Source organism: Oncorhynchus mykiss, chromosome 32 (genome assembly GCF_013265735.2).
Source record: "Oncorhynchus mykiss isolate Arlee chromosome 32, USDA_OmykA_1.1, whole genome shotgun sequence".
Lineage (NCBI taxonomy): Eukaryota > Metazoa > Chordata > Actinopteri > Salmoniformes > Salmonidae > Oncorhynchus > Oncorhynchus mykiss.
In genome coordinates this window covers 15,084,947-15,108,960 of record NC_050572.1, presented here as the reverse complement: position 1 = coordinate 15,108,960, position 24,014 = coordinate 15,084,947, and the positions used below count along the sequence as shown (strand labels likewise).

The 24,014-nt window shown below is 46.1% G+C and overlaps 1 protein-coding gene across 1 annotated transcript in view; it reads left to right on the top strand.

The window, feature by feature from the left end:
• The window catches only part of LOC110487979 (raftlin-like), a 54,582-nt gene that overhangs the window by 858 nt on the left and 29,710 nt on the right, over positions 1 to 24,014 (top strand). The window contains exon 2 of the mRNA XM_021559911.2: positions 13,154 to 13,319. Coding sequence (XP_021415586.2) covers positions 13,172 to 13,319 — 148 coding nt within the window. The 5' untranslated portion in view covers positions 13,154 to 13,171. The remainder of the gene's footprint in view (positions 1 to 13,153; positions 13,320 to 24,014) is intronic.

Here is a 24,014-nt window from a genome sequence, read left to right as displayed (position 1 = left end):
GTGCGTAAGCGACCTGTCAAGTATAATTTCCCGTTTGCTAAACTGCCATCGTTATAATGCGCACCAAGCAGTCCGCCACGTGCGGTGAGCGTGCAGGAGCAAAAAGGCAAACCCACGGAGGCGCACTCCATGTGTCGTGCAAACTCGTGCAATTTACCGTTGGCGTTTTCTTAAAGGTCAAATGCAGTCGTTTTTATCTCAATATCAAATGGTTTCTGAGCAACAATTAATGTGATGATTTTCAATCAAAATGGTCAACCAGAAATAAAATTAGCTTCTTAGCAAGTAGCAATATCTCAAGCAAGAATTTTGCTAGGACTGTCTGGCAGTGGTCTGAGTAAGGAGGGGAAAACAGAAAACTCTGTTTTTGGCAGAGGTTTGGAACTCTCTTATTGGTCTATTAACTCATTTACCGCCAGGTGATGGCACCAGACAGCCTGAAATGTCAGGGATGGCATTTTAGCCTGTCTTTTCAAACAGCTCTTACACTAAAATGGCATTATCATAATTTTCAGAATGTCACACTATTATTCCAACCTCATAGTGTGGAAATATATATAAAATACAGCTAAATAACGTTTGACTGCAATGGGCCTCTTTAAGGTTTTTAAATCACAAATGAAACGTTTCTAAAAATTCATAGGATTTGGTGTTGCACAATACTTCTGGTCCAATTCATGGAAAGTAGGCTAGGCTACACATTGAAATGAATTGGATGACACTGTTTGCAGGCAATTCATGAATGTCAAAGAAGGTTTTTCCTCTTAAGTGCAACATCGTATTCATTATATAGCCTACACCCGTTTAGGTAAATTTTATTTCTTCAGGGATCATGCCTCCCTCTGAGCGATTTGACACTCTCCTACGCTCTCTCTCTCTCTCGTTCCCTCTCTCTTTTCATCCTCTCCCTTGCATCTTCTTCTATATTTAGTGTGTCTTCTCATCTGCGTGCCTATCCCGCACTCGCTCTCAGCGGCAGATGAATGGCGCTTCTCCGCACCCTTGCGTTTCCCAGAAGATTGCCGAGAGAGGAGCATTGGCACAGCACAGAGGGATTATCCTCGTGTGTAATCCGTGTTTGGTTGCGCTGTCATTTAAAAATACTCTGTTAGGAGAGCAGCTCTAATGAGATGCCCCCCTACCTTCGTCTCTTTATCTGTTCTCTCTCTTTCCTCATTCCTTTGCTGGTCATTTAATGCTAGTTTAGTGTTTGTCTGTCTGTCTGTCTGCCTGTGTGTGTGTGCGTGCACTGGTGGATTTAGTGATTTGGAGACCCCAGGCAGAGGCCTGTACTATAAATGGTTTTATAATAAATATGTAATTTAACTGTAAAAATGTAATGCAGTGGCAGGTAGCCAGCAGTTACAGTAAGAACGTTGGGCCAGTAACCGAAAGGTTGCTGGTTTGAATCCCTGAGTAAGAGTGCAAAATTACTAGAATTGTCAGCGATTAGGTGAATGGATAAACAGAGTCAGGCGCAGGACACAGGTATGAGTAATAATCTGAATTTACTCAAAATGTAAGCAATGTTCCAACAAGGAAAAATACAAATATCCAGAGCACAAAGAACGAACCCACATGACAATGACAATCACTCACAAAACAGAAAGGGAAGCCAGAGGGTTAAATAAGGAACATTGATTATGGAATGGAAACCAGGTGTGTATAATGAAGATGAAAATGAAACATGGATCGGTGGTGACTAGAAAGCCGGTGACCGCCGAACGCCGCCCGAACAAGGAGAGGGACCAACTTCGGCGGAAGTCGTGACAAAAATGTAAAAATGTATTACCTTTTAATGTGCCATGAACACAACCATTCATGTTTTCATCTGATTGTCAAACAAATCACTTCAAAAAGTAGGTTACCTTTGTGGGTTCATCCCAAAATAAATAATTCCAGCATCCGAAACCATTTTACCGGAGAGAAAGCATCCGAGCGAGCGAAACAACGCCCCTCTGTCTTACTATATGTAGCCCATGTAACTGATGCTGTCTGGCCAAAAATAGTATGACATGGGCCTTGACGAAAATGGCAGTATTATCAGCAGTACAGTACCTGTCTTTTTGTGAAAGAAATGCTTTAATTTAGGTTATTTTTTTATTTTATTTTCTCTGCTCTGAACACGCCTCATTGCTGCAGCTTAATTTCAGTGAAAGTCACGTTTTCAATCATATCAAGGGAAACAAAGCACAAACTCTGTCGGGGTAGAGTGGAGCATGGGGGGTCCTCAAGCTGTGAAATGATATTTAAATTATATATGCCCAGCTCTTGAGGTCCCTTGATGATGTGAGGCCTGAGGCAATTGCCTCGTCTGCCTAATGGTAAGTCGGCCAGTGTGTGTGCTGTGTGTTCTGTGTGTGCTCTCTCTTTGAAATGATGACACTTCAACAAAAAGACCCCAGCGCAAAGCTCCTAAAAGCCCAGTCCTCTTGCCGCTCCTAAGGTCTCTTTTTACTGGTGGTTTAGATGCCTCACCCCTCAACCTTGTGATAGGAGGATGATGATGATGATGATGATGATGATGCTAAAGGGTAACTTATCTCCACAGGTAGCGCTGAGCAGTTATTAGGGACCACAGTGCATCGTCATCATAAAAGCCCAACTCTTCAAACCACACACAGGTAGAGCAGGAAGAACCAGGTAAAAGCTTGGAACAGAACAGTAGAACCAGGTAAACGTTTAGAACAGAACAGTAGAACGAGGTAAATGTTTGGAACAGAACAGTAGAACCAGTTAAAGGCTTTGAACAGAACAGTAGAATCAGGTAAAAGCTTGAACAGAACAGTAGAACCAGTTAAAATATGATAGATGTTCTTTACCATTCGGCCATCAGTTTAGCCCTCAATGCTCCTTATAGGACACATCACTGCACTCTATACTCCTCTGTAAACTTGTCATATGTGTATACTTGCGACCCCCTGGTTGAGGCTTATTTATGAAACCCTCTTAGGCCTCACTCCCCCTTATCTGAGCTACCTACTGCAGCCCTCATCCTCCACATACAACACCCGTTCTGTCAGTCACATTCTGTTAAAGGTCCCCAAAGCACACACATCCCTGAGTCGCTCCTCTTCAGTTCGCTGCAGCTAGCTACTGGAACAAGCTGCATAAAACACTCAAACTGGACAGTTTTATCTCTTCATTCAAAGACTCAATCATGGACACTCTTACTGAGAGTTGTGGCTGCTTTGCGTGATGTATTGTTGTCTCTGCCTTCTTGCCCTTTGTGGGTTGTCTGTGCCCAATGTTTGTACCATGTTTTGTGGCGCTACCATGTTGTGCTGCTACCATGCTGTGTTGTCATGTGTTGCTGCCATGCTATGTTGTTGTCTTAGGTCTCTCTTTATGTAGTGTTGTGGTGTCTCTCTTGTTGTGATGTGTGTTTTGTAGTATTTATTTTTAATCTCCGCCTCAGTCCCCGAAGGAAGGCCATCATTGTAAATAAGAATTTGTTCTTAACGGACTTGCCTAGATAAATAAAAGCTTGGAACAGGACAGTAGAACCAGTTAAAAGCTTGGAACAGGACAGTAGAACCAGTTAAAAGCTTGGAACAGGACAATATAACCAGTTAAAAGCTTGGAACAGGACAGTAGAACCAGTTAAAAGCTTGGAACAGGACAGTAGAACCAGTTAAAAGCTTCAACAGTAGAACCAGTTAAAGGCCCAGTGCAGTCAAAACATTTTATATATATTTCCACACTGAGTTTGGAATAATATTGTGAAAATTAAGATAATGTAATTTTAGTGTAAGAGCTGTTTGAAAAGTTCACATGAGTTTTGGCCTGCCTGGTGACATCACCATGCGGTATAAGTTAATAGACCAATAACAGAGTTTCAAACCTCTCTGCCAATAATAGCTTGTTTTTAGGTCACAGATCCCTCGCATTAGGCTCATCCAATTAGGCCCCTCACTCAGACCACTCCCAGGCAGTCTTAGCAAAATTGCTGTTTGCTAAAAAGCTATTTTTTGTAAAATTTTTAGTGAAAAAAATAACAACAGTAAGGTACTTAATTGATTTGATATTGAGATAAAAATGACTGCACTGGGCCTTTTAAAAGCTTCAACAGTAGAACCAATTAAAAGCCTGTCTCCTCCTGCCTTACTTTAACCTTCATGTTCTCCCTGTGTGCTAGCTAGCATACAAACAGTGTGTTTACAGGCCTAGGGCACAGAGGACAGTGTGGTTGTAGTTTATCTGTGTCTTCTAATAACGGAAGCAGTCTCTTACAGGATTGGTGGAGAATGTGGTTGGACTACTTTATGGGAAAAGCACCTTCTGCTGTTAGAGCAATAGGAGATGTGAACCGAATGGAGGGAGTGAGAGAGGGAGTGGGTGAGTAACGAAGGGAGGAAGTGGGGGAGGAAGGGAGGCAGGAAGGAAGGGAATGTCTAAATTGATGAGAGAGGGCTACTGTATGAGAGACACATGGTAAGGAGTGAGGAGGGGGAATGTAGGGGGAATAGATGGTGGACGGAGGGAATAGATGGTGGATGGAGGGAATAGATGGTGGACGGAGGGAATAGATGGTGGATGGAGGGAATAGATGGTGGACGGAGGGAATAGATGGTGGATGGAGGGAATAGATGGTGAATGTAGGGACAGGATGGAGGGTGGAGGGAATAGATGGTGGACGGAGGGAATAGATGGTGGACGGAGGGAATAGATGGTGGACGGAGGGAATAGATGGTGGATGGAGGGAATAGATGGTGGATGGAGGGAATAGATGGTGGACGGAGGGAATAGATGGTGGATGGAGGGAATAGATGGTGAATGTAGGGACAGGATGGAGGGAATAGATGGTGAATGTAGGGACAGGATGGAGGGAATAGATGGTGAATGTAGGGACAGGGGATGGAGGGAATAGATGGTGAATGTAGGGACAGGATGGAGGGAATAGATGGTGAATGTAGGGACAGGGGATGGAGGGAATAGATGGTGGATGGAGGGAATAGATGGTGAATGTAGGGACAGGATGGAGGGAATAGATGGTGAATGTAGGGACAGGGGATGGAGGGAATAGATGGTGAATGTAGGGACAGGGGATGGAGGGAATAGATGGTGGATGGAGGGACAGGGGATGGAGGGAATAGATGGTGAATGTAGGGACAGGATGGAGGGAATAGATGGTGAATGTGGGGACGGGATGGAGGGAATAGATGGTGAATGTAGGGACAGGGGATGGAGGGAATAGATGGTGAATGTAGGGACAGGATGGAGGGAATAGATGGTGAATGTAGGGACAGGGGATGGAGGGAATAGATGGTGAATGTAGGGACAGGATGGAGGGAATAGATGGTGAATGTAGCGACAGGGGATGGAGGGAATAGATGGTGAATGTAGGGACAGGATGGAGGGAATAGATGGTGAATTTAGGGACAGGGGATGGAGGGAATAGATGGTGAATGTAGGGACAGGGGATGGAGGGAATAGATGGTGAATGTAGGGACAGGATGGAGGGAATAGATGGTGAATGTAGGGACAGGATGGAGGGAATAGATGGTGAATGTAGGGACAGGATGGAGGGAATAGATGGTGAATGTAGGGACAGGATGGAGGGAATAGATGGTGAATGTAGGGACAGGATGGAGGGAATAGATGGTGAATGTAGGGACAGGATGGAGGGAATAGATGGTGAATGTAGGGACAGGATGGAGGGAATAGATGGTGAATGTAGGGACAGGGGATAGAGGGAATAGATGGTGAATGTAGGGACAGGATGGAGGGAATAGATGGTGAATGTAGGGACAGGGGATGGAGGGAATAGATGGTGAATGTAGGGACGGGATGGAGGGAATAGATGGTGAATGTAGGGACAGGATGGAGGGAATAGATGGTGAATGTAGGGACAGGGGATGGAGGGAATAGATGGTGAATGTAGGGACAGGGGATGGAGGGAATAGATGGTGAATGTAGGGACAGGATGGAGGGAATAGATGGTGAATGTAGGGACAGGATGGAGGGAATAGATGGTGAATGTAGGGACAGGGGATGGAGGGAATAGATGGTGAATGTAGGGACAGGATGGAGGGAATAGATGGTGAATGTAGGGACAGGGGATGGAGGGAATAGATGGTGAATGTAGGGACAGGGGATGGAGGGAATAGATGGTGAATGTAGGGACAGGGGATGGAGGGAATAGATGGTGAATGTAGGGACAGGATGGAGGGAATAGATGGTGAATGTAGGGACAGGATGGAGGGAATAGATGGTGGATGGAGGGAATAGATGGTGAATGTAGGGACAGGGGATGGAGGGAATAGATGGTGAATGTAGGGACAGGGGATGGAGGGAATAGATGGTGAATGTAGGGACAGGGGATGGAGGGAATAGATGGTGAATGTAGGGACAGGGGATGGAGGGAATAGATGGTGAATGTAGGGACAGGATGGAGGGAATAGATGGTGGATGGAGGGAATAGATGGTGAATGTAGGGACAGGATGGAGGGAATTGATGGTGAATGTAGGGACAGGATGGAGGGAATAGATGGTGAATGTAGGGACAGGATGGAGGGAATAGATGGTGAATGTAGGGACAGGATGGAGGGAATAGATGGTAAATGTAGGGACAGGGGATGGAGGGAATAGATGGTGAATGTAGGGACAGGTGATGGAGGGAATAGATGGTGAATGTAGGGACAGGGGATGGAGGGAATAGATGGTGAATGTAGGGACAGGATGGAGGGAATAGATGGTGGATGGAAGGAATAGATGGTGGACGGAGGGAATAGATGGTGGACGGAGGGAATAAATGGTGGATGGAGGGAATAGATGGTGGATGGAGGGAATAGATGGTGGATGGAGGGAATAGATTGTGGATGGAGGGAATAGATGGTGGATGGAGGGAATAGATGGTGGATGGAGGGAATAGATGGTGAATGTAGGGACAGGGGATGGAGGGAATAGATGGTGAATGTAGGGACAGGGGATGGAGGGAATAGATGGTGAATGTAGGGACAGGGGATGGAGGGAATAGATGGTGAATGTAGGGACAGGGGATGGAGGGAATAGATGGTGAATGTAGGGACAGGATGGAGGGAATAGATGGTGGATGGAGGGAATAGATGGTGGACGGAGGGAATAGATGGTGGATGGAGGGAATAAATGGTGGATGGAGGGAATAGATGGTGGATGGAGGGAATAGATGGTGGACGGAGGGAATAGATTGTGGATGGAGGGAATAGATGGTGGACGGAGGGAATAGATGGTGGATGGAGGGAATAGATGGTGAATGGAGGGAATAGATGGTGGATGGAGGGAATAGATGGTGGATGGAGGGAATAGATGGTGGATGGAGGGAATAGATGGTGGATGGAGGGAATAGATGGTGGATGGAGGGAATAGATGGTGGACGGAGGGAATAGATGGTGGACGGAGGGAATAGATGGTGGACGGAGGGAATAGATGGTGGACGGAGGGAATAGATGGTGGACGGAGGGAATAGATGGTGGACGGAGGGAATAGATGGTGGACGGAGGGAATAGATGGTGAATGGAGGGAATAGATGGTGAATGGAGGGAATAGATGGTGGACGGAGGGAATAGATGGTGGATGGAGGGAATAGATGGTGAATGTAGGGACAGGGGATGGAGGGAATAGATGGTGAATGTAGGGACAGGATGGAGGGAATAGATGGTGAATGGAGGGAATAGATGGTGGATGGAGGGAATAAATGGTGGATGGAGGGAATAGATGGTGGATGGAGGGAATAGATGGTGAATGTAGGGACAGGATGGAGGGAATAGATGGTGAATGTGGGGACAGGATGGAGGGAATAGATGGTGAATGTGGGGACAGGGGATGGAGGGAATAGATGGTGAATGTAGGGACAGGATGGAGGGAATAGATGGTGAATGTAGGGACAGGGGATGGAGGGAATAGATGGTGAATGTAGGGACAGGGGATGGAGGGAATAGATGGTGAATGTAGGGACAGGGGATGGAGGGAATAGATGGTGAATGTAGGGACGGGATGGAGGGAATAGATGGTGAATGTAGGGACAGGATGGAGGGAATAGATGGTGAATGTAGGGACAGGGGATGGAGGGAATAGATGGTGAATGTAGGGACAGGATGGAGGGAATAGATGGTGAATGTAGGGACAGGGGATGGAGGGAATAGATGGTGAATGTAGGGACAGGGGATGGAGGGAATAGATGGTGAATGTAGGGACAGGGGATGGAGGGAATAGATGGTGAATGTAAGAGGGAGGGAGATGGAAGTGATGGAGACAGACGAGAGTCAACCGGGAGGATGGAGAGAGGTGAGCGAAGGACAGGATGAAAGGAAGACAGGCAGGGAATGAATGAATGCCTGTTCTGTGAAGGAGCCAGTTCCCATGGCAATACTTTGTCACTGTGCAATGATGCTCGTCGACTGGAGAGTCTGGTGGAGGCTAGAGCTGTCTGGAGGTCTCTCTCCCCTCCTCTCACTCTCTCCCTGCTATACTCACTCTCTTGTTTTTCTCTCTCACTCTGGTGAGAGACATTGAGAGGGGGGAAGATGGCGTGAGAGAGAGAGAAGCAAGAGAGTATCTCTCACTCCATCTTCCCTCTCTTAATCCCTCTCTCTCAATCCCTCTCTCAATCTCGCTCTCTGTGTGTGTGTGTGTGTGTGTGAGAGAGAATTTGCTCTCCAACTCATTATAGAAGATAACAGCCTGAAAATGAGTTTCCTCTTGAAGTTATTGAAAATGAAGGCATGTTCTCCATGAATTTACCTGGATGAGTAAGGAGAGAAAACAATCTAGGGGAAGATGAATTATGTGATTGCATCTAAAATGTTGTTGATTCATAGGTGAAAAGGTCCAACGCAGTACTTCCCTCGCTGCAGATATTTATTTAACCTTTATTTAACCAGGAAGTGCTGATTTGAAATCTTTTTCAAGAGTGTCCTGGCCAAGATAGGCAGCACAAAGTCATTACATAATTCCAGAGAGTTAACATGAAAAACTACAGGTAATCTAGTAAAAAAAAAACATTTAATTCACAGGAGTACAACACAATCATAAAACAGCGAATTAAAAACATTGGAAAGTCAAGGAATCAGCCTCAAAATCCTTCCTCAATGATGTAAAAACACCAATCGGGACAAGTTCTTCCAGTTTAAAAGTATTTTGTAAGTTGTTCCAAGCTGATGGCGCAGAGTACATAAAAGCCCTTTTACCAAATTCAGTTCAAACAGTTAGCAAATACAGGACTAGTAGAGAAAATATATTTTTTATTCTGATTTCTCAGGGGTTGCTGCAGCACCCCTACTTCCCGTGGCTATGTGTTCATTATACGTTTTTAACTTTTAGGCAAGCATGTTACTCTCTGCTGCACAAACACACTTCATCACCAGCAGTGAGAGGCTATACAGTGGGGCAAAAAAGTATTTAGTCAGCCACCAATTGTGCAAGTTCTCCCACTTAAAAAAATGAAAGGCCTGTAATTTTCATCATAGGTACACTTCAACTATGACAGACAAAATGAGAAGAAAAAATCCAGAAAATCACATTGTAGGATTTTTTATGAATTTATTTGCAAATTATGGTGGAAAATAAGTATTTGGTCAATAACAAAAGATTATCCCAATACTTTGTTACATACCCTTTGTTGGCAATGACAGAGGTCAAACGTTTTCTGTAAGTCTTCACAAGGTTTTCACACACTGTTGCTAGTATTTTGGCCCATTCCTCCATGCAGATCTCCTCTAGAGCAGTGATGTTTTGGGACTGTTGCTGGGCAACATGGACTTTTAACTCCCTCCAAAGATTTTCTATGGGGTTGAGATCTGGAGACTGGCTAGGCCACTCCAGGACCTTGAAATGCTTCTTACGAAGCCACTCCTTCGTTGCCCAGGCGGTGTGTTTGGGATCATTGTCATGCTGAAAGACCCAGCCACGTTTCATCTTCAATGCCCTTGCTGATGGAAGGAGGTTTTCACTCAAAATCTCACGATACATGGCCCCATTCATTCTTTCCTTTACACGGATCAGTCGTCCTGGTCCCTTTGCAGAAAAACAGCCCCAAAGCATGATGTTTCCACCCATATGCTTCACAGTAGGTATGGTGTTCTTTGGATGCAACTCAGCATTCTTTGTCCTCCAAACACGACGAGTTGAGTTTTTACCAAAAAGTTATATTTTGGTTTCATCTGACCATATGACTTTCTCCCAATCTTCTTCTGGATCATCCAAATGCTCTCTAGCAAACTTCAGACGGGCCTGGACATGTACTGGCTTAAACAGGGGGACACGTCTGGCACTGCAGGATTTGAGTCCCTGGCGGCGTAGTGTGTTACTGATGGTAGGCTTTGTTACTTTGGTCCCAGCTCTCTGCAGGTCATTCACTAGGTCCCCCTGTGTGGTTCTGGGATTTTTGCTCACCGTTCTTGTGATCATTTTGACCCCACGGGGTGAGATCTTGCATGGAGCCCCAGATTGAGGGAGATTATCAGTGGTCTTGTATGTCTTCCATTTCCTAATAATTGCTCCCACAGTTGATTTCTTCAAACCAAGCTGCTTACCTATTGCAGATTCAGTTTTCCCAGCCTGGTGCAGGTCTACAATTTTGTTTCTGGTGTCCTTTGACAGCTCTTTGGTCTTTGCCTTAGTGGAGTTTGGAGTTTGACTGTTTGAGGTTGTGGACAGGTGTATTTTATACTGATAACAAGTTCAAACAGGTGCCATTAATACAGGTAATGAGTGGAGGACAGAGGAGCCTCTTAAATAAGAAGTTACAGGTCTGTGAGAGACAGAAATGTTGCTTGTTTGAAGGTGACCAAATACTTATTTTCCACCATAATTTGCAAATAAATTCATTAAAAATCCTACAATGTGATTTTCTGGATTTTTTTTTCTCATTTTGTCTGTCATAGTTGAAGTGTACCTATGATGAAAATACAGGCCTCATCTTTTTAAGTGGGAGAACTTGCACAATTGGTGGCTGACTAAATACTTTTTTGCCCCACTGTATGTTGTAAATCTGTGACTCTATGCCGTCCATTTTGCTGTTAGTTCAGTTAATGTCTGTGTCTGAGCTGCTGTGAGCCTAAAGGGACTTTGTGGACACTCTGCTCACACACACACCCTGCCTGGCTGAGGTTGGTCCACATTCTCCTCATTCACACACACACACACACACACACACCTTTCCGTATTGGCTCAGTGTGACTTTAACCCCACACACACACACACACTGTCGTCTCCGTGCGGCTCTAACCAGCCATGTCTGGCGGGGATATTAACGTAACCGCAGAGACGGTCTGAGCGTAGCGACGCTGTCACAACGGATTAGCCTGACAACGCTCCGCTCCACCCAACTGACTTCTGGAGCCTCCGTTCCTCTCTTCTTCTTCTCCTCCTCTCTTCTTCTCTCATGTTTTCCCGCTCATATCACCTGTCCTCTCGAAATCCTCATCTACTCCGCTCCTCTCTACTCCTCCTCCGTTCCTCTCCCCTGCCTTTCCCCTTCTTTCTCTGCTTTCCTCTTTTCCCTAACTGTCACCCCTAGTTCCCTAACTGTCACCCCTAGTTCCCTAACTGTCACCCCTAGTTCCCTAACTGTCACCCCTAGTTCCCTAACTGTCATCCCTAGTTCCCTAACTGTCATCCCTAGTTCCTATTGGTTAGAGTGTTGAGCCAGTAACCGAAAGGTTGCTGGATTGAATCCCCGAGCTGACAAGGTAAAAATCTGTCGTTCTGCCCCAGAGCAAGGCAGTTAACCCACTGTTCCCGTGCGCCGAAGACGTGATTGTTATGCACTTCTAGGAGTAGTGGGTGCAGTTAGGCGTAGAGTGACTTCTAGGAGTAGTGGGTGCAGAGTCAGGCGTAGAGAGACTTCTAGGAGTAGTGGGTGCAGAGTCAGGCGTAGAGTGACTTCTAGGAGTAGTGGGTGCGGAGTCAGGCGTAGAAAGACTTCTAGGAGTAGTGGGTGCGGAGTCAGGCGCAGAGAGACTTCTAGGAGTAGTGGGTACGGAGTCAGGCGTAAACCGGTGACGACGAACGCCGAGCACCGCCCGAACAGGAAGAGGAGCCACCTTCGGTGGGAGTCGTGACAGTGATGTCGGTTATGGCAGCCCTCTGATTCAGAGGGGTTAAATGCAGAAGACACATTTCAGTTGAATGCATTCAGTTGTACAACTGAATAGGTATCCCCCTTTCACTTAACTGTCATTCCTAGTTCCTTAACTGTCATTCCTAGTTCCTTAACTGTCATTCCTAGTTCCTTAACTGTCATTCCTAGTTCCTTAACTGTCATTCCTAGTTCCTTAACTGTCATCCTTAGTTCTGTTTGCTTCTTTTCTCATCTATGGTTCTATACTGTGCTCTACACGTTATACTCTTTATCAGTATGTCTTCTCCTTAGCTTCCCTCCTCTCCTCCTCCTCTCCTTTCCTTCTCTCGTCTCCTCCAGTCCTAATGTCGTCATGGTCAACAGGGCAAGAAATCAGTCTCTCATTTCTGCTTTAACTCATTCTGATCAAACATGTCGCTCCCAATCGCCCAGATTTGATTACCAGGATGGCCGTATCCGAGGCGACCAGGCATGTAATGGTTGACACATTCATATTCCTGTATTATTGGTGTGTGTCTGTGTTTGTGCCTGTGTGTGTGCATGGTTGTGTGTGTGTTGTGACACATTACACCCCATGGTTGTGTCTCACGGCAGGCAGAGGGAGGATTTAATGCTCTGATGCAACACCTTGTCTCTGACTGTTATATATTTAGAAACAAGTTTTTCTTTATGCATTTTTTTTTTCTTCTCTCACACTTTGTTTTTTCTCACTCCTCTCTCTCCATCTCTCTCTCCCCTTTCATCTCTCTCTCCTTTTCCCTCTCTCTCTCTCTCTCTCCATCTCTCTCTCCCCTTTCATCTCTCTCTCCCCTTCCCTCTCTCTCTCTCTCTCTCTCCATCTCTCTCTCCCCTTTCATCTCTCTCTCCCCTTCCCTCTCTCTCTCTCTCTCCATCTCTCTCCCCTTCCATCTCTCTCCCCTTCCCTCTCTCTCACCCACTCCTCTCACTCTCCATCTCTCTCACTCTCTCTCTCTCTCTCACTCCTCTCTCTCTCCATCTCATTCTCTCTCCTCCTCTCTCTCTTATCTCCCTGGCTTTCTCTCTTCCTTTCAATTGTCCATCTCCTCTTTGACTGTCTCTGTCTCCCCCCAGCCCTCTGCCTGCAGGGTGATGGGCTGCAGGCTTCCTAAGCTGCGGAGGGAGGGGGAGGAGAGGAGTCCCGGGAAGATTTTTTCAACCCTCCGACGGCCACAGGTGGAGACCAAGGTGGGCGTGGCCTACACTTACCACTTCCTGGACTTCCTGCTGGGGAAAGAAGGTACGTATACGGACAGACACACACACACTCTTCTAGATCCAGTAGTCAATTCCAATTCGACTCTTAGTCATCAGAACAGATTAGACAGGGCTCCATCCAGATGTATATGAAGTAGCTAGAAGTCTACTTTGGGCCTCCCGAGTGGAGCAGCGGTCTAAGGCACTGTATCGCAGTGCTAGAGGCGTCACTACAGATCTTGGTTCGATCCCAGGCTGTGTCGCAGCCGGCCGCGAACAGGAGACCCATGAGGCGGCGCACAATTGGCCCAGCATCGTCCGGGTTACGACTCGTGTGGCAGGCTGGGCGCATGCACGCTGACACGATCACCAGTTGGATGGTTTTTCCTCCAACACATTGGTGCTGCTGGCTTCCGGGTTAAGCGAGCAGTTTGTCAAGAAGCAGGGTTGTGTTTGAGCAGTGTGTCAAGAAACCGGGTTGTGTTTGAGCAGTGTGTCAAGAAACCGGGTTGTGTTTGAGCAGTGTGTCAAGAAGAACGGTTGTGTTTCGTAGGATGCATGGCTCTCGACCTTCGCCTCTCCCGAGTCCATACTGGAGTTGCAGCGATGGGACAAGACAGTAACTACCAATTTAGATATCATGAAATTGGGGAGAAAACGGGGTAAAAAAGTACCCCCCCCCCCCAGGAACAGGGTGGACATTTATACTGTCATTTCAACATACTCTTGGTTTGAGGAGGCATCCCAAGATTCAGCTGTAAAGTACAGACTAATCCACGCCCTCTCCCTACCTCTCAAAACAAAAGGGAGATGAGAGAGTAGTGTAGTTTTAAGTTTTGTTCTGTGTTTAGGGAATGGTGTGTCTGTGTGTGTCTGTGTGTGTGTTTGTGTGTGTGTGTGTGTGCCTGCAGTGTTTTGGAGCTGTTTGATGAGAAACCCCAGGAGGCTGCTGGGTTCTAAATATACTAATTCTGCTATTGTGACAGAACACAAGGGATTGTGCAGAGAGTGAAAAAAGAGAGTTGGGGAGATGTTTCTGGATTGTTAAGTCTCACCATTTGTCCATGTTAAGATGAATTTTCTTTCACCTTGTATTTAATGGATGCAGGAGGTTGAGTCACAGTCAGTTGTTGAATTTGCTACATATTCAGAACTTTCAGGAGCCAGCTCAGTACAGTGTTTGCATCCCAAATGGCACCCTATGCCCTTTAAAGTGCACTACTAATAAGGCTCAGGTCAAAAATAGTGCACTATAAAGGTATTAGGTTGCTATTTGGAACTCAACAACTAGCAGAGGAAGTCATGACCAACCAGACAACAGCTCTAAATTCAGCCGCCTCTGTTTCTGATAAGCTCAGATAGATGGGAGCACATGCATAGTGTACTGTCACGCTGGTATGAAGGATTTGGAGACAGGCGCAGGAATACACAATAGGGGTTTTTAATATACCCAAAACAAACACGTATACAAAACACTGGGCTGTACCCAAACAAAAGAGAGAGGATAAACCTCGTTGAACGACACGGGACGATACCCATAATACACAATATATAAAACAGCATAACAGCTGCACCAACGGTTAGGTCCTCACACCACCAACGGACATGGGAACAGTAATCAACATAACCATGGAAACCAAAGGACACATATATACAAATACTAATCAGTGGGAATAGAGGACAGGTGTGCGTGATGAAGGTTCCTGAGGGATCCGTGACATGTACTGTAGACGCACGCGTATGTACACACACATACCCATGCATCACACACACACACATACAAAACCTCACATTAAAACCCTCACAACCTCTCATGAGTGCACACAAACATAAATAAACACACACACACACAACAGTTTTCTGGCTAGGTTGTATTGTCATCATGTCTCTAGACAGACAGGCAGGTCATTTATATGGTAAATTCATTGATGTCACCTGAGCTCCTTACGTCTGAATAGCAGTGCTCTGCTCAGGTGATCAAGGAAGATACTCTCAGTGTGTGTGTGTGTGTGTGTGTGTGTGTGTAGTGTAGCGAGACCAAGAGCGCGAGTGAAGGATTCCTGAAGGATTATCTGATTTTGTGGAGATTCATTCCCAGCAATGGGATTTATTTGTTTGTGCGTGTGGGAGTGAACACGTGTGTGTATGTATATGTGAGAGAGACACAGTGTGTGTGTGCACGTCATTGCGTGCGTGTGTGTCCAGTGAGGAATCGGTCTGTCTCTCAGTCTGACATTGAAGAGAACCCACGGTCAAATTCACCGTTTAATTCCATTTAGTTTCCATTAGAAATATTATTTCACCCTCTGTGACTTCATGACTCCCACACAGTAATGACAAATAAATAACCATGTCTGTGTGCTCATATCCATTCAGACTATCTATACCTATATACTGCCCTAATAAGTGCACTATATAGAGCGTGTCATTTGGGATGTAGCCATTGACTCAGACCAGTGTGACCAGTGAGTGGACTCTGCAGACTACCAAAGAAAAGAGAGAACTCGTTGGCAGAAGAGAGGGCTGGACAGGTTGATAAAGGAGGGAGAGAGATAGTGGGGGTGATGGAGGGAGAGAGATAGTGGGGGTGATGGAGGGAGAGAGATGGTGAGTGATGAAGGGAGAGATATGGTGGGGGTGATAAAAAAAATGGGAGGTAGTTGCTCTGATGGAGGGAGGGAGGAGCCATTAAAGGAGAGAGTGGGAGCGAATAGGTGTGGGAAAAGGAGAGACAGGAGGAGAGTGCGGGTGGGAAAAGGAGAGACAGGAGGAGAGTGCGGGTGGGAAAAGGAGAGACAGGAGGAGAGTGCGGGTGGGAAAAGGAGAGACAGGAGGAGAGTGCGGGTGGGATAGGAGAGACAGGAGGAGAGTGCGGGTGGGAAAAGGAGAGACAGGAGGAGAGTGCGGGTGGGAAAAGGAGAGACAGGAGGAGAGTGCGGGTGGGAAAAGGAGAGACAGGAGGAGAGTGCGGGTGGGAAAAGGAGAGACAGGAGGAGAGTGCGGGTGGGAAAATGAGTCAGGTGTGATCACAGTGACTAAAGCTTCTCTCCTCAACTGACACATCGGGACTCCGAAGTCAGCTGATGAGTTTTAGAGCACGTAGAGAAAGAAACACTCTTCTGACTGATGAACGGGAAGGCTATAAATCCCATCAATCAGAATAGGAGCTTCACTTGGTGCGTGTCTGTCTGTGTATCTGCTGTGTTCGCCCATGTGTGTGTGAGAGAGCAAGATACACTACATGACCAAAAGCATGTGGACATCTGCTCCTCCAACATGTCATTCCAAAATCATGGGCATTAATATGGAGTTGGTCCCTCCTTTGCTGCTATAACAGCCTCTACTCTTCTGGGAAAGCTTTCCACTAGATGTTGGAACGTTGCTGCTATAACAGCCTCCACTCTTCTGGGAAGGCTTTCCACTAGATGTTGGAACGTTGCTGCTATAACAGCCTCCACTCTTCTGGGAAGGCTTTCCACTAGATGTTGGAACATTGCTGCGGGGACTTGCTTTCATTCAACCACAAGACCAGTAGTGAGGTTGGGCAAGTTCTTCCACACTGATCTCGAGAAACCATTTCTGTATGGACCTCGCTTTGTGCACAGGGGCATTGTCATGCTGAAACAGGAAAGGGCCTTCCCTGAGCTCTTCTGTAAGGCCATTCTACTTCCAATGTTTGTTTATGGAGATTGCATGGCTGTGTCCTCGATTTTATCCACCTGTCATATGTAGTGTACATAGAGCTGCTGAAGTTTGTGATGTATTCAGCTACAGTGCTGTGAAAAAGTATTTCCCCCTTTCTAATTTTCTCTACTTTTACAGCAAAGAGATGGTGGAGGTGACCCTCTCAGTCTGAGGGGTTCTGAATGACGATGAAGAAATAGTCTTTAACTGGAGCAATCATAATCTCATTCTTCTTGCAGAGGACCCTGAGGAAGGCGAGGTCATTCTGCGGGCAATGTCCCTAACAGTGCTAAGTGCCTTCATCACTAACTGGTGAATGAGTCCAGCATACTGCACTGTGCTGGACTAGACAGGGGTGGTTTTGATGGGGATGCCTTCAGCATTGACAATGATGATTTCTTGAACCCCATATTACATGTTTTTGAAACTGAATGTTATCAAATCTTCAACCAAAACCTAATATTAGATCAAGGGAACCCGAGGGAACAAATAACACGATTACATACTCATTTCATAAACAAAGTTACGCAACACCCAATTGGCAATTGGGTGTTGCGTAACTTTGTTAATTTGTTGTTATTTCTTAACTCAGGTTTTCTTTATCTAAAATTAGCTTTTGGGTGAATATTGCAAAAAATAGAATCATAAAAGGGGCAAATACATTTTCACGGCACTGTAAATAGAATTTATGATAAATGTAAGTTAGCTCAATATATCATTTTTTGCTATCAAAACACATGATATGTTGAGCTGTCAAAATACATGATATATTGAGCTATCAGAATATAAATGATGCCTGGGAGTGTGTGTGTTTTTGGGAATCTATCAGTGTGTGAGGTGGGAATATTCAGCTCTTTAGAGAATGCATGAAGAGGTTTACTGGTAGAATTTGAAATGTAACTTGGACTGGATGAGGAAATGACCACACAGTAGTCAGACCAAGAAATATTCTGCTCTCTAAACTACAGACATGTCATGGGGTGTTTTCAGGCAGTTCATCTGAACTCTGACCTGGTCAAACATGTCCTGTACTATGGATGCTTTAGAAGAACTGAGATTTTGTCTAGCTCCCAAATGGCACCCTGTTTCCAGCATATAGGACATGATGGGCCCTAGTCAAATGTAGTGCACTATGTAGGGAAAAGGGTGCCATTTGGGATGCAGACAGTGTGTTCTGACCCTGACCAACAGCAGTCTAGCCCGCAAGCTCATACCTCAGCTGTGTGTGTGTGTGTGTGTCATACCTCGACGGTGGGAACCTCAGGGCTTTAGGACGTGTATTTTATAGTCAGTGTTTGGCACGTATATTCCTACTCAACTCTAGTCATTCAAATATACTGAAGACATGTCAAGGAGGTAAAATAAGCCCTGGGGTGGGAGTGAGTAATAATCCCCACCACCCACTTACTCTTGACGCGCGCACACAAACACACACACACACACCAGTCAAGATTAAAAGAGCATTGGAAGCTCAAGGTTCTGATTCCAGAATTCAAAATTCCCATTCTGGAGTGTAGTGGTTCTCATGCTGGATCTCAGACAGTCTTCTCTCAGGCCAGTGCCTGTGGGTAAAGTGAAGTGCTGATTAACAACTGAACAGTCATTCACTACTTCCTCCATCTATCCCACTGGTCAACAACTCTAGTCATGAGGAGAGGCCATCTATCCCACTGGTCAACAACTCTAGTCATGAGGAGAGGCCATCTATCCCACTGGTCAACAACTCTAGTCATGAGGAGAGGCCATCTATCCCACTGGTCAACAACTCTAGTCATGAGGAGAGGCCATCTATCCCACTGGTCAACAACTCTAGTCATGAGGAGAGGCCATCTATCCCACTGGTCAACAACTCTAGTCATGAGGAGAGGCCATCTATCCCACTGGTCAACAACTCCAGAGGCATGAGGAGAGGCCATCTGTCCCACTGGTCAACAACTCTAGTCATGAGGAGAGGCTATCTATCCCACTGGTCAACAACTCTAGTCATGAGGAGAGGCCATCTATCCCACTGGTCAACAACTCTAGTCATGAGGAGAGGCCATCTATCCCACTGGTCAACAACTCTAGTCATGAGGAGAGGCCATCTATCCCACTGGTCAACAACTCCAGAGGCATGAGGAGAGGCCATCTATCCCACTGGTCAACAACTCTAGTCATGAGGAGAGGCCATCTGTCCCACTGGTCAACAACTCTAGTCATGAGGAGAGGCCATCTATCCCACTGGTCAACAACTCCAGAGGCATGAGGAGAGGCCATCTGTCCCACTGGTCAACAACTCCAGAGGCATGAGGAGAGGCCATCTGTCCCACTGGTCAACAACTCTAGTCATGAGGAGAGGCCATCTATCCCACTGGTCAACAACTCTAGTCATGAGGAGAGGCCATCTGTCCCACTGGTCAACAACTCTAGTCATGAGGAGAGGCCATCTATCCCACTGGTCAACAACTCTAGTCATGAGGAGAGGCCATCTATCCCACTGGTCAACAACTCTAGTCATGAGGAGAGGCCATCTATCCCACTGGTCAACAACTCTAGTCATGAGGAGAGGCCATCTATCCCACTGGTCAACAACTCTAGTCATGAGGAGAGGCCATCTGTCCCACTGGTCAACAACTCTAGTCATGAGGAGAGGCTATCTATCCCACTGGTCAACAACTCTAGTCATGAGGAGAGGCTATCTATCCCACTGGTCAACAACTCTAGTCATGAGGAGAGGCTATCTATCCCACTGGTCAACAACTCTAGTCATGAGGAGAGGCCATCTATCCCACTGGTCAACAACTCTAGTCATGAGGAAAGGCCATCTGTCCCACTGGTCAACAACTCTAGTCATGAGGAGAGGCCATCTATCCCACTGGTCAACAACTCTAGTCATGAGGAGAGGCCATCTATCCCACTGGTCAACAACTCTAGTCATGAGGAGAGGCCATCTATCCCACTGGTCAACAACTCTAGTCATGAGGAGAGGCCATCTATCCCACTGGTCAACAACTCTAGTCATGAGGAGAGGCCATCTGTCCCACTGGTCAACAACTCTAGTCATGAGGAGAGTGTTTTCAACATTCCCACTATCTGAACCTGGCATTGTGAACTTCCAGAGAGTGTTGTGCTTCAAGCTGTTCCTTTGGCAGAGCGGAATGATAGCCCTCTTAAAACCACTGTGGTAAACATATAAATGAAATGACTCCCCCTCCTCCCTCCTCCCCCTCCTCCCTCCCTCCCTGCAGGGGGAATTAGACTAGTATGTTGTGGATATCTTACTGGTTATTGTAATAGGAGTGTTAAGATAATGATGCCTAAATGACTGTTTAGTGACACAATCATATTGTATTCATCTCCAGATGTTATGACAACCGGAGGGAGGGAGAACGAGAAAGAGAGATGGAGTGAGGGGAGAGGGGGATGGGTGGGGGTGGGTTGAATCCCTCTGTAGATTCAGGTTTTAGTATCTGAGGTATTAAGTTGTGGTTCAGAAAATAAGCTCCTCAGATGGTCTAAGTTATGTTTCTATATGATAGATGTGTGTGTGTGTGTGTATGTGTGGTGTGTGGTGTGTGGGTGGTGTGTGTGGTGTGGTGTGGTGTGTGTGTGAGAGAACAGGCCAGATGATGGTCTGGGGAACAGATGGAGAATGAGATTGCTAACACGTCTCTGTGTGGCGCAGTTCATTTATTCAGACTATCTTCTTTCCAGGCCCATATGCAAATTAGTTGGATTGAGAGAGGATGACAAGCATATAGACAGGCGACACACACACACCTTAATTCACACACATATATATATATATATATATATATATATATACACTGCTCAAAAAATAAAGGGAACACTAAAATAACACATCCTAGATCTGAATGAATGAAATATTCTTATTAAATACTTTTTTCTTTACATAGTTGAATGTGCTGACAACAAAATCACACAAAAATGATCAATGGAAATCAAATGTATCAACCCATGGAGGTCTGGATTTGGAGTCACACTCAAAATTAAAGTGGAAAACCACACTACAGGCTGATCCAACTTTGATGTAATGTCCTTAAAACAAGTCAAAATGAGGCTCAGTAGTGTGTGTGGCCTCTACGTGCCTGTATGACCTCCCTACAACGCCTGGGCATGCTCCTGATGAGGTGGCGGATGGTGTCCTGAGGGATGTCCTCCCAGACCTGGACTAAAGCATCCGCCAACTCCTGGACAGTCTGTGGTGCGAGACATGGATGGATGGAGCGAGACATGATGTCCCAGATGTGCTCAATTGGATTCAGGTCTGGGGAACGGGCGGGACAGTCCATACCATCAATGCCTTCCTCTTGCAGGAACTGCTGACACACTCCAGCCACATGAGGTCTAGCATTGTCTTGCATTAGGAGGAACCCAGGGCCAACCGCACCAGCATATGGTCTCACAAGGGGTCTGAGGATCTCATCTCGGTACCTAATGGCAGTCAGGCTACCTCTGGAGAGCAAATGGAGGGCTGTGCGGCCCCCCAAAGAAATGCCACCCCACACCATGACTGACCCACCGCCAAACCGGTCATGCTGGAGGATGTTGCAGGCAGCAGAACGTTCTCCATGGCGTCTCCAGACTCTGTCACGTCTGTCACGTGCTCAGTGTGTACCTGTTTCATCTGTGATAGAGCACAGTGGCGAATTTGCCAATCTTGGTGGTCTCTGGCAAATGCCAAACGTCCTGCACGGTGTTGGGCTGTAAGCACAACCCCCACCTGTGGACGTTGGGCCCTCATACCACCCTCATGGAGTCTGTTTCTGACCGTTTGAGCAGACACATGCACATTTGTGGCCTGCTGGAGGTCATTTTGCACTCCCAATTTTTCAGTTTTTGATTTGTTAAAAAAGTTTGAAATATCCAATAAATGTCGTTCCACTTCATGATTGTGTCCCACTTGTTGTTGATTCTTCATAAAAAAATACAGTTTTATATCTTTATGTTTGAAGCCTGAAATGTGGCAAAAGGTCGCAAAGTTCAAGGGGGCCGAATACTTTCGCAAGGCACTGTATATGTATATATATATATATATATACTATACTATATATATATATACTAGGTATACACACACGAATCTCATGAGATATTACTATTTGAAACACAGCATAGTTCCCTTGGGGGTAACCATGACGATTCGAGCCTATAAGATAAGCCGTCCTCTCTTCCCATTGAAGCGAATGGCTCCTCTCTCCATTGTGTTCTGTAATGGGGGTAACCATGACGATTAGAGCCTATATGATAAGCAGTCCTCTAGTCCCATTGAAGCGAATGGCTCCTCTCTCCATTGTGTTCTGTAATGGGGGTAACCATGACGATTAGAGCCTATATGATAAGCCGTCCTCTCTTCCCATTGAAGCGAATGGCTCCTCTCTCCATTGTGTTCTGTAATGGGGGTAACCATGACGATTAGAGCCTATATGATAAGCAGTCCTCTAGTCCCATTGAAGCGAATGGCTCCTCTCTCCATTGTGTTCTGTAATGGGGGTAACCATGAGCTGATCCTGCTAGCTGTATTCGCTAATACAGACACCATCACAGCTAAGCCATGCTATCCCTATGCCAAAGGAGAGAAAGAGAGCTCACACACACACACACACACACACACACACACATGCAGGAAAACACAAGAACACACACACACACACACACTCTGCACTGTGGGAGAGCTATTGTACACAGCCCCTGGAAGAGCAAAACAGATGTGGTTTACTTCTGTGCATGTTTGTTTGTGTGCACCGTGTGTGTGTTTGTGTGCACCGTGTGTGTGTTTGTGTGCACCGTGTGTGTGTTTGTGTGCACTGTGTGTGTGTTTGTGTGCACCGTGTGTGTGTTTGTGTGCACCGTGTGTGTGTTTGTGTGCACTGTTTGTGTGCACCGTGTGTGTGTTTGTGTGCACCGTGTGTGTGTTTGTGTGCACTGTGTGTGTGTTTGTGTGCACTGTGTGTGTGTTTGTGTGCACCGTGTGTGTGTTTGTGTGCACCGTGTGTGTGTTTGTGTGCACTGTGTTTGTGTGCACTGTGTGTGTGTTTGTGTGCACCGTGTGGGTTTGTGTGCACTGTGTTTGTGTGCACTGTGTGTGTGTTTGTGTGCACCGTGTGTGTGTTTGTGTGCACTGTGTTTGTGTGCACTGTGTGTGTGTTTGTGTGCACCGTGTGGGTTTGTGTGCACTGTGTTTGTGTGCACTGTGTGTGTGTTTGTGTGTTTGTGTGTGTCTTTGTTTGTGTGCAACGTGTGTTTGTGTGTGTGTTTGTGTGCACTGTGTGTGTGTTTGTGTGCACCGTGTGGGTTTGTGTGCACTGTGTTTGTGTGCACTGTGTGTGTGTTTGTGTGCACCGTGTGGGTTTGTGTGCACCGTGTGTGTGTTTGTGTGTTTGTGTGTGTCTTTGTTTGTGTGCAACGTGTGTTTGTGTGTGTGTTTGTGTGTGTGTTTGTGTGCATCGTGTGTGTGTTTGTTTTTGCATCGTGTGTTTATTTGTGTGCATCGTGTGTGTGTTTGTTTGTGTGCATCGTGTGTGTGTGTTTGTTTGTGTGCATCGTGTGTGTGTTTGTTTGTGTGCATCGTGTGTGTGTTTGTTTGTGTGCATCGTGTGTGTGTTTGTTTGTGTGCATCGTGTGTGTGTTTGTTTGTGTGCATCGTGTGTGTGTTTGTGTGTGTGTGTGTTTGTGTGCATCGTGTGTTTGTTTATTTGTGTGTGTGTTTGTGTGTGTGTTTGTTTGTGTGCATCGTGTGTGTGTTTGTGTGTGTGTGTGTTTGTGTGCATCGTGTGTTTGTTTATTTGTGTGCACCGTGTGTGTGTTTGTTTGTGTGCATCGTGTGTGTGTTTGTTTGTGTGCATCGTGTGTGTGTTTGTTTGTGTGCATCGTGTGTGTGTTTGTGTGTGTGTGTGTTTGTTTGTGTGTGTGTGTGTTTGTTTGTGTGCATCGTGTGTGTGTTTGTTTGTGTGCATCGTGTGTGTGTTTGTGTGTGTGTGTGTTTGTTTGTGTGTGTGTGTGTTTGTTTGTGTGCATCGTGTGTGTGTTTGTTTGTGTGCATCATGTGTTTGTTTGT